This window comes from Haliotis rubra, unplaced genomic scaffold (genome assembly GCF_003918875.1).
Source record: "Haliotis rubra isolate DU_JTF1 unplaced genomic scaffold, ASM391887v1 Scf24, whole genome shotgun sequence".
Taxonomy (NCBI): domain Eukaryota; kingdom Metazoa; phylum Mollusca; class Gastropoda; order Lepetellida; family Haliotidae; genus Haliotis; species Haliotis rubra.
Window position 1 is genome coordinate 432,857 of NW_025766447.1, and position 12,108 is coordinate 444,964.

General features: G+C 40.9%; 1 protein-coding gene across 2 annotated transcripts in view; it reads left to right on the forward strand.

Moving 5' to 3' along the window:
- The window catches only part of LOC124278579 (TBC1 domain family member 5-like), a 95,042-nt gene that overhangs the window by 46,012 nt on the left and 36,922 nt on the right, over positions 1-12,108 (forward strand). For both annotated transcript variants that reach the window (XM_046714325.1, XM_046714323.1), the window contains 2 exons: positions 5,533-5,651; positions 7,373-7,481. In XM_046714325.1, the coding sequence (XP_046570281.1) occupies positions 5,540-5,651; positions 7,373-7,481 (221 nt within the window). In that variant the 5' untranslated portion in view covers positions 5,533-5,539. The remainder of the gene's footprint in view (positions 1-5,532; positions 5,652-7,372; positions 7,482-12,108) is intronic.

The following is a 12,108-nucleotide window of genomic DNA, read 5'->3' on the forward strand; positions in this document are numbered from 1 at the left end:
TGTCGCAGAGGCAGAGCGGGTTTGTCGTCACACGTATGATGATACGTCATCATGCACTCCAGACGTACCGCAAGAAGGGGAAAGAGCTGAACCTTCCTGAGAATTTCAAGGCGTCCTCTACATGGTGTACTCGATTCCTAAGAAGACACAACCTTGCTCTCAGACAAAAGACACACATCGCACAGAAACTACCCCAGGAGGTGGACACGAAGGTGGACCATTTCCACGCGTTTGTTTTGAAAGAGAGGAAGGCCATTGACTACGAGCTGTCACAAATAGGCAACATGGATGAGACTCCCCTCACCTTCGACATGCCAGGGAACAGGACAATTCACACCAAGGGGGCGTCAACCATCACCGCGAAGACAACCGGAGCAGAGAAAGCCCACTTCACCGTCGTACTGTCGTGTACCGCCGATGGAAAGAAGTTGACGCCGATGGTAATTTTCAAGAGGAAGACGATGCCCAAAGAGAAGTTTCCTCCGGGTGTCATCATCACTGTCCATCCCAAGGGGTGGATGGACGAGTCACTGGTACTGCGCTGGCTGTCGGACGTGTGGATGGCTAGACCGGGAGGTGCCAGACCTTGTCAGTCTCTCCTTGTATGGGACATGTTCCGAGCACATCTGTGTGAGGGCATGAAGAAGAGACTGAAGGAAAACAGGACAAGACAAGTAGTCATCCCCGGTGGGTGCACGTCACTTCTCCAGCCCCTGGACGTCTCCCTGAACAAGCCTTTCAAACAGAGAGTGCGACAACAGTGGTCCGAGTGGATGGTAAATGGGGAACACACGTTCACTAAGAACAACGCCATGAGACGTGCTTCCCTCACTACAGTCGCTACATGGGTGCGTGACTCGTGGGATGCTATTCCGGGGGATATGGTCAGACGGAGCTTCCTGAAGTGCGGTATATCCAACGCCATGGACGGCAGTGAAGACGATGAACTCTTCTCAGACCTCATCGGATCAACCTCCCATGATGTCATTGACAGTGAAGAACACAGCGACGACACACACCTTGACGACTATTATGACGACAACATAGATGAGCTGGCCTGGCAAGCACTCGCAGGGGAGGAGTCAGACACTGAGTTCGATGGGTTTACAGAAGCCGACTTGTGAAAAAAAATCCATAAAGCCACAATGAACATTAGCTGCTGAAATAATATTTGAGATATCCCTACCCTCACCATAATACATGTATGCGATATTTTATCCCTCCACTCAATGGTGATATGTGTATGCAATTGTTATTTTATATTTGTTTCTTCAATGTTTTTTTATCACGAAGAGTGAACTGTCTGATATAAATTATAGAAAAAAACGCTGTCGTTTGTCTTTTTTCATTTTTTCATTTCACACTCGATCAGTCTCGGTAAATGAACCAGGACAGTAGCGAACATCAACAATATCACTGTACCCTTGCCGAGAGTATTTTTCACACTTGTAAGAAGCAATTTTATTGGATAAAAATTGGTTTCTAATGACGCTTTTTCGCCCCAGTCTGCTATAAGGGTCGTGATTGGTCAAAACCAGACACGTGACCTAAGGCAGCCAATCATATTACGTCAATGGATACCGTCCTCGTAAACGAAAACTTGAGATGTTGACGAAAGTTTTGGGTAAAATAATGCTATTCTGAACATATTAAGCAAGAAATCGCTACCTATATGTAAATTATGGTATTTATTTGACGTATCGTGCTAGGTTATGACCTGTGACAAAAATGATTCATGCATATATTTTCGCATTAAACATCGCGTCCCGAAAGTGAAGATTGAGGCGATACCGATTCGCATCGGGAAAGGGACCGACTTATACTTGAGTTACATGGTTTTGGCAAGAATTTTGAGGGTTGAGAAAGAGGCCCGACTTATAGTCGGATCCGACTTATAGTCGGTCATATACGGTATATGGACATGAAATATGTATTTCCAAAACAACTGAATCCCCTAGAGGGGCTGTACATATTACTGAGGTAATTTTTTGAGTATAGTTCGCACTTAGTATAATGCGCAACTCCGACTATGGGTTTCAGTACTTTATGTAAAAAATATTTAGAATATCATGAGCAGACAAAGAACTACGTCATATTTCTTCAGGGAATTCAGTTATCATCGAACAGGTATTAACAAATTTGGTGAAAACAAATTTGAAATGTGAGATAAAATATCATGAGACAATTTCCTGTTCTTCTGGGCATTGTTTTTAATGTACTTGAACTAATAATATGCAGAGCACTTTGGTACAGCTGATTACAGTGGTTGGATATTCTACAAAGTCTCTAGTTTCAAAAGCAAAGCAAATTCTCATTATCCTTATTATTTGTGTCAACTGGCTTTACCTTATCCCGATTAGTATTGTTTTTATAACTGCTTTTGATCGGTCCTCTGTGATTGATCGTATATACATGTACATGTCTGGCTTCCTGTAAATCTGGGGGGTGTATATAGTTTGCTTTCTACATCTGTCTTTAATCACCTGAAGAAGGGGCAAGAAGTAGCCCAGAAACGTGATATGCAATAAACAAGAAGTTGTCATCCATATACTCGTCTCATAAGTGCTTATGACTTTTTATCTCTCACTTGTATAAATTGTTACGCAAATAACTCATCATCATGACACATGTTTATGTTTATGTACATTTGTAAAAATTGTATATTCTTTGCTCTTGTACCACCGATGAGAATATGAGATGGTGTTTTTATGAGAATATAAGAAGTTGATGAAGATATGTTTACTGCATGGTACTATTGACATGTCACTGTCTCACCGTCCATGCTAAGGATCGTAAAATCTTATGTTGACATAGTTATTATTGTCACACTGCAACAAATATGACTTCTAATGAGTCTAAGTATGACATTTATATGGTAAATGCATCCATTCTCTGTCAACTTAAGTTAGTTTCAATGCGTCAGTAGTGTTAATCTGATTGCAGTTAATATAGATAATGAGTTGGTGCCCTGCTGTTAACTTCCCTTATGATTTTGCTGAATTTATTGTAATCAATACTGAATGAGATTATATGAAATTAATAACAAAAAAATTAAAACATAACTCCAGGTATACAATGAATACTTTCTATAACCAGACAGTGTAGTTCAATGATTAAATTGCATATTTTATGTTTGATTTGTTGACATGGTATTTCCATCACATACTCACGGTAATGATTGTGCATTGAGGTAGAATTGTCAAAGTTCATTACAGATCTAGAGTGTCTAATGCACACTCCTTTCATGACCAGGGTGACCCAGGATTGGAACCCTTGATGATTGGTTGACAGTTTGTCCAAGGAATTACATCTTGAAACATGGTTACCCATGGTGGTGTGGTATGGTGGTCCTTTTTGACGCTATAGGAGACCATGTACATAGTTTTTGCTTTGTCTAGTGCAACAGTAAGCAGTTCCCAATTAGCTCGTACCTCAGTATAACAGTATAATGGTCTCATACGCTATGCATTTGATGGGCATAAAAATGAAACAAAATTTTACTCGTGAGCTTTTTTATCCCCCGCAACAACAAAGTTGCGGGGGATATAGAAACGAGTTTCGTCCATGCATCCGTCCATGCGTCCGTCACACTTTGTCCGAAGCAGATCTCCTAAACTATTGGTGATAGCTTAACCAAACTTGGTACACATGTCAACCATGATCCCTAGATGTGCCTTTTGGGGGTTAGACCCAGATGCGAATTTTATTTTTTGTGGTTTCCATGGAAACATGACTTAGGCTGTGATTATGAGGATGTCATCTTGTCCGGAGCAGATCTCTCAAACTATACATACTAGCTTCATCAAACTTGGTACATATGTCAAGCACAATCCCTAGATGTGCCTTTTGGGGTTTAGACCCAGATATGAATTTTATTTTTTGTGGTTTCCATGGAAACATGACTTAGGCTTGGACTATGAGGATGTCATCTTGTTGCATTTCCATGGCAACAAGTTAGGCTTCAACTGATTTTGATGGTAGTGCTCCTCTCTGGAGCAGATCTTAAAAACCTTTTAATTCTATCCTTCCACTTTGCTGTATACACTCCAAAACATTTGACATAATCATAACAAGTAGACATATTCATAAAGAGTATTTTGCCGTTGCAGGGGATATTGATGACGTTGTCTTCTTGTTAAAGTTTCTTTCAACCATTCAAGAACTCTCTAAGAAACATGTTCCTTTCAGTTTTATTATTTAGTATTACCTTTTCACCCTTTCAATTTTGTCACATTTACTCATATTTTGCTTTGCCATGGACATGAAACAAGTATGAATTAAACTCAGTGAAAATTAAACAAAGCTCATAATTAAGTCTGACTCTTAGAGTCCGTCCGTCCGTGCACATTTGTCTTTTCCGGAGCAGAACTCTAAAACCGTTCAATATTTCTTCACCAAACTTGGCACATAGATAGATCTGGTGGTGTACTGGTGCCTTTTGGTAGTTTTGGAATTCTGAATAAAATGTTTTTGGGGTTTCCATGGCAACAAGTTTGACTTAGCCTGAAATTGTGGTAGTGCTCTTTTCGAGATGGCGATTGGGGTAGCCAGAACTCTAAGACCACGTGATATTCTGGAATATTTAAAAGCGGTAAAACTTCAGTCCACAGCTTTTGGCACATAAAAGATATTTCTTCATAGATAGATCTTGTGGTGTACTGGTGCCTTTTGGTAGTTTTGGAATTCTGAATAAAATATTTTTGGCATTTCCATGGCAACAAGTTTGACAGCCTGAAATTGGTGGTTGTGCTCTTTTCCAAAGCAGAACTCTAAAACCATTCACTATTTCTTCACCAAACTTGGCACATCGATTGGTCTGGTGGTGTACTGGTGCCTTTTGGTAGTTTTGGATTTCTGAATGAAATATTTTTGGCATTTCCATGGCAACAAGTTTGACTTAGACTGAAATTGGTGATAGTGCTCCTTTCTGGAGCAGAACTTTAAAAACCTTTCAATACTCTCCTTCCACTTTTCTATAGACACACCTAAATATTTGACATAATCATAACTCCTAGACATAATCATGAAGAGTATTTTGCCATTGCTGGGGATATTGATGACTTTGTCTTCTTGTTACCATTTGTAGCCTAGTTGTGAAAATGCATAGCTGAAGGCCTGTGATTCCCAGCATGGTTGTATTTCTGATGTCTCCCTCAGTCATATTGCTGGAATATTGCAAGAAAGCACTACTAAATCCAGTGCTTATCAACAGGGGGTACATATGGCCCAGTCTCAGAGCTGCCAGAATTTGCTGTGCATCATGTATAGTGGGGTAGAATCCCAGAATCCTCTTGCGGATATTCTCAGTTTTGCTAGTAGGCTTCTCCAAAATGATAAAATCCATGACTGGCTTGTGAAATTTGCTGTTTATATGTAAACCTTTGATTGTTTTGGTTCAGTGTTCCAGGTCCCTGGTGGCTGAGATTAAAAGCCACACCAGAATAAAACAATTGTTGATTTTCCCATCTACAAGTCATGTCCGTCCATCTTCACAGAAGCAAGTGTTGACATACTGTGTATTACATGTTTCAGGTTCACCATGGAATCGGTGTTGGGGCGGCTGAGGACCGGATCCAAACCCAAGAAAACCCTCTCACAGGCTCCTTCTAAGGATGATATTCTGAATGCCATCGACACCTTTGATAAAAATGGTGAGTTACAATTGTTAACCAGTTAATTGCATTACACTTCTACCTTATTTTTGAGGTTCAAATTAGATATTCAACATTGCTGCCAGGAAAGTGATGAGCTTCACTCTTGTGCATAAGGAATGTTCTTCTTTCATTACAAGCTTATAAGCCTAGATAGATGCTTCAGTATTCATGTGTTCTTGGTTCTGTCTGCTGAGTACTATTGTGCTCATTAATGACAGCAATATAGCCTGGTTGTTTTGTTTGTCTGCCATACTAGTCTGGTTGTTTTGTTTGTCTGCCATACTAGTCTGGTTGTTTTGTTTGTCTGCCATACTAGTCTGGTTGTTTTGTTTGTCTGCCATACTAGTCTGGTTGTTTTGTTTGTCTGCCATACTAGTCTGGTTGTTTTGTTTGTCTGCCATACTAGTCTGGTTGTTTTGTTTGTCTGCCATACTAGCCTGGTTGTTTTGTTTGTCTGCCATACTAGTCTACTAGCCAAACTGATCTGTTGAAATCATTTCCAGTAACTATTCTTACTGTTGTTACTTTTTATTAGCTAATTGTATTAGATAGAAACACACTCGGGGCTAGAGTCTAACTTCACAGATACCATGGCACTACAATTCGCTGTCCGGAGTTGTGTCCCTTGGGCACTCCTGACACCTGAGATCGGGAGTTTGAATTCCAGTTCTCCATATGCTTGTGGGTTTTGGGGTAGTAGTCAAAGCCTGTGACATGCATCTCTTCTGATATCTGTCATCCTTGAGCTGACGTGTGGGGATTTGGCTGGAATACTGTTCACTGCAGCAGTAAACCTAACTAAATCACAGCCATGGATGCTCCAAAGCTTTTTGAAATCCAACCCTTTTTAATTACCCATTATGACCAATAGCTACCCTTGTTACACACACCTGTCATGGCCAATAGTTATCCTTGTTATATACCCATTATGACCAAAATGTACATACGAGGGGCTATCAAAAGGTTTTGAGCCTAAATACTTTTCATATGTGGATGATAAAAATAATTCTATGATATTGGAGAATGATTTATATCATTCACATGTAACCCTACTGAAACGGCAGAAATGGATAAACTTGAGTACAGAGCAGTCATAGAGTTTTTGGTCCTGAAGGGCCACCGGGCAAAGCGCATTGAGAGGGATTGACAGCAGTACGAGTACCCCATGGGACTCAGTACTGGAACTGCTGTCAATCGCTCTTCATTGTGCTTATACAATGTGAAGCCCCTTGTATGTTATATCCAGTACGATCAGTAGTTACCTGTGTAGGTGTGTGTAGGATGTGTATCCAGTACGATCAGTAGTTACCTGTGTAGGTGTGTGTAGGGTGTGTATCCAGTACGATCAGTAGTTACCTGTGTAGGTGTGTGTAGGATGTGTATCCAGTACGATCAGTAGTTACCTGTGTAGGCGTGTGTAGGATGTATATCCAGTACGATCAGTAGTTACCTGTGTAGGCGTGTGTAGGATGTGTATCCAGTACGATCAGTAGTTACCTGTGTAGGCGTGTGTAGGATGTGTATCCAATGCGATCAGTAGTTACCTGTGTAGGCGTGTGTAGGATGTGTATCCAGTACGATCAGTAGTTACCTGTGTAGGTGTGTAGGATGTGTATCCAGTACACAAATGTCAGGTGACGTTACTGAGTACCATCTGTTGCCACATCTCAGATGAAGATTCTGATTCACAACCCACATTGTTCCACCTGTCTTGACAGGAAGTGGCTCAGAGGACAACAACAACCTGGTGCGTAAGAGCAGTGTGGAGAGCGGAGATGGACCGGAGGAGCTGGACTCCCCGAGCGTCAGCTATTCCCACTCCTACAGGTATGTCCAACCGAAGCAGGTAGACTATAAACACCCCTGGGTACAGATACACAGTGAATATCCCTGGGACAGATACCCTGTAAATACCACTTGGTACAGACACTCTGTAAACACTCTAGGTGCAGGTACCCTTCTAATACTCTGGATACAGATACCCTGTAAACATCCCTGGGTACTGATACCCCATAAACACAGAAAACATCCCTGGGTACTGATATTCTCTGAACAATCTGGGTAAGGATACTCAGTAAACACCACCCTGCAGACACTTTGGATACAGAACCTTGTAAACATCCCTGGGTACTGGTACCCAGCAAACACCACCAGAAGTCAGGTACACTGTAAACACCCCCAGGTACATTAATAATAATTAAATAAGTAATAAGTCCATTTGTATAGCGCCCTATATCCAATCACCACGTGGTTGCTCATGGCGCTAATTAACAATGTAAACACCATCAGGTACAGGAACATTGTAAACAAGACAAGGTACAGATTCACTGTACACACCAACTGGTAAAGGAACAATGTGAACACCACCAATGTGATCATCACCAGGTACAGGCACCCTGTAAACGCCACCAGGTGCAGACACCCCGTAAACACTACCAGGTACAGATACCCTGTAACTACCACCAGGTACAGATACCCTGTAAATACCACCAGGTACAGATACTCTGTAAACACCACTGGGTACAGATACTCTGTAAACACCACCAGGTACAGATACCCTGTAAACGCCACCAGGTACAGATATGCTGTAAACACCACCAGGTACAGATACCCAGATACCCTAAACACCACCGGGTACAGATACTCTGTAAACACCACCGGATACAGATACTCTGTAAACACCACCGGGTACAGATACCCTGTAAACGCCACCAGGTACGGATACCCTGTAAACACCAATGGGTACAGATACCCAGTTAACACTACCAGGTACAGATATCCTGTTAACACCACCAGGTACAGAAACCCTGTAAACACCACTGGGTACAGATACCCTGTAAACACCACTGGGTACAGATACCCTGTAAACACTGCCAGGTGCAGATACCCTGTAAACACCACCGGGTACAGATACCCTGTAAACACCACCGGGAACAGATACTCTGTAAACACCACCGGGTACAGACACCCAGTAAACACCACTGGGTACAGATACCCTGTAAACACCACTGGGTACAGATACCCAGTTAAAACCACCAGGTACAGATACCATGTAAACACCACTGGGTACAGATACCCTGTAAACACTGCCAGGTGCAGACAACCTGTAAACACCACTGGGTACAGATACTCTGTAAACACAACTGGGTACAGATACCCAGTTAACACAATAGATCAGACACTCTAACGCACATGTATACCATTTGATTAGCCACCATAAGTCACGGTCAAGAGGAGCATCCTGTACTTGAGACATGACAGGCAGTGTTGTCCATACTGTTGCACAAAGGATGCTGGATATTGCAGGGGTATTGAGACAGTTGTACAGAGCGACTGGATGTGGACTGTGATTAGGGACGGGTCCAAGTATAGGTAGGACAAACCACCTGGTCTCCCCCTTGAAGCACCCCTCAAATGTGTGGAACACCCACAGGCACATTTGCTTTCAATTTGCCCATTGCAGCACTTATGTCTCAAATACTTAGCACTACAGGGACAACTTATATTATTCCATATGAGAATCATGTGTTATGCTATTATTCCACATGTAGATGAAGGTTGGGGAACATTCCCTGTTATTCCATGGTATTCTATGTTGTTATCCCCCGCAACGCGTTTTGCGGGGGGTAGTAAAATGGACTTCGTCCGTCCGTCCGTGCACATTTGTCTTTTCCGGAGCAGAACTCTAAAACCATTCAATATTTCTTCACCAAACTTGGCACATACATTGATCTGGTGGTGTACTGATGCCTTTTGGTAGTTTTGGAATTCTGAATAAAATATTTTTGGCGTTTTTATGGCAACAAGTTCGACTTAGACTGAAATTGGTGGTAGTGGTCTTTTCCGGAGCAGAACTCTAAAACCATTCAATATTTCTTCACCAAACTTGGCACATACATAGATCTGGTGGTGTACTGGTGCCTTTTGGTAGTTTTGGAATTCTGAATAAAATATTTTTGGCGTTTTTATGGCAACAAGTTCGACTTAGACTGAAATTGGTGATAGTGGTCTTTTCCGGAGCAGAACTCTAAAACCGTTCAATGTTTCTTCACCAAACTTGGCACACAGATTGATCTGGTGGTGTACTGGTGCCTTTTGGTAGTTTTGGAATTCTGAATAAAATATTTTTGGCGTTTCCATGGCAACAAGTTTGACTTAGACTGAAATTGGTGGTTGTGCTCTTTTCCGGAGCAGAACTCTAAAACCATTCACTATTTCTTCACCAATCTTGGTGTATACATAGATCTGGTGGTGTACTGGTGCCTTTCGGTAGTTTTGGAATTCTGAATAAAATATTTTTGGCGTTTCCATGGCAACAAGTTTGACTGAGACTGAAATTGGTGATAGTGCTCCTTTCAATGCTCTCCTTCCACTTTTCTATATACACACCTAAATATTTGACATAATCATAACTCGTAGACATAATCATGAAGAGTATTTTGCCATTGCGGGGGATATTGATGACTTTGTCTTCTTGTTAAAGTATGTTATGCAATATGATACAGAGGTTTGTGTTCTGATATTATAACATTGCAGTAAGATTACCTTTCACCTCACTCCTACTCACATTATACTGTCCACTCACATTTCCCTTCCTCTGAACTCAACAGACATCTCAAACACTAGCTTTCTGCCACAATTGTCCTAACACTCCATACAACCTAACTACATAAGACCCCACTGCTAATTGAGGTGTTTTTTAGCACACTGGCTTTACTGCACAAGCAACATCAAGGATTCAGCAGTATCAATCCTTATCTGTAATGAGCCTGCAGGCCTATTTAACTGGACATTGCCACTTTTGTATGAAATGTATGATATAAAAACCACAAGGAACCATTGATATATGTTTTAAAGTCATACTCTGTCTGAACCTGTACATATTCAGTGGTTGTTCCTGTTGATAGACCATCGACCTATGTTATTATTATTGTTATTATAGGATATTTATATAGCGCACATATCCAGGCAACTAGTGCATGTTCATGTCCCTTCATTATGCTCATCTATAAATGTCAATGTAAGGAAATTTGAAGTCAATATATTGACTCAGTTACAAAAGTGAAGTAAAAATGCAAATTCCCCGTTTTCAGTTGTACCATATTGCCATGTTTTTTTCAGCTGACCAGTTTACTAGGCTTTGCATGTGTTTGTGAATGGTTACATGCCCATTACAAACACCTGGTATTGTCACTGTTTGATCGTGATTCATAACCAAATGCCTCAAAAAATGTTTAAGCAGAATTTAATTAAATTGTTGAAATATGAGTTATATCTATACATTTCAGATTGTCTTTTTGACCAATAGTGCACAACATATTAGACTACATATAATGGGAGATTTTCTGTGTATTAAACTTTGGCCACTAGAAACAGAGTTTTCCAGATGTTCAGAATGACCATTATGTGACCAAGTGTCCAGACATGGGGTCATACAAACCAATCCATCACCAATCCATCCATATTGGACCATTGTGCAGAGGGTATTCAGTTAAGTCATGATGAGTATTGAGTTAGATGACAGAAGATAATATTATGAGATTACATGAAGCTTCGGAGTAACCCCATTTGGTGGATATGTATGGACATAATTGACTCAGTTTTAGTCCTGTGTCATCACAGAGTTATGTGATGAAATAATCAACACCTGTATCACTTTCTACGAGAGACCGGATGAGTTGATATGAATATTTGACCCAATAGTCTGACAGTATCTGTTAAGTGTGTGACGTGTTTATTGTGAAAGTCATTGCTGTTTATCTGACACAATGGTTAATTGGCATTATCAGTGGCTGTGAGTTCAGCTAGGTCTCAGTGTGGGAGTCGCATACAGCGGTTAAGTGGACTGAGATAATATCTCAACAACCTGTTGTTGAGTGGGAATAACACATTCAATATCAGATGTTACTATGTGATATATACCGTTTGTTGCCAGGAGGGAATAACACATTCAGAGTGTGTGAGTGAGTGAGTTTAGTTTTACGCCACTTTTAGCAATATTCCAGCAATATCACGGCGGTTTCACACCAAAAATGGGCTTCACACATGTGGGGAATCAATCCGGGTCTTTGGCTTAAACCACTAGGCTGTGTGAATATTAAATCTGAACCAGTCAAGAAACTGTCCCAGGAATTCAATATAGTATGTACTTTTTCTTTCAACATGCATCTTGTATTTACAGTTGATCACTTTAGACAATGATTTTCAACAGGGTAGTTTAATCATGTACAGTAGACAATGTCTTTCTTAAGGATAATATAATCAATTGAAGGTAGACTTTCTCCAGCGTAGTTTCAGCTGTAGACAGTGTTCCATACCATGTAGAGTATCAGCTGTAGACAGTGTTCGATACCAGGTAGAGTTTCATCTGTAGCCAATGTTCCATACCAGGTACAGTTTCAGCTGTAGACAGTGTTTCATACCAGGTACAGTTTCATCTGTAGTCAATGTTCCA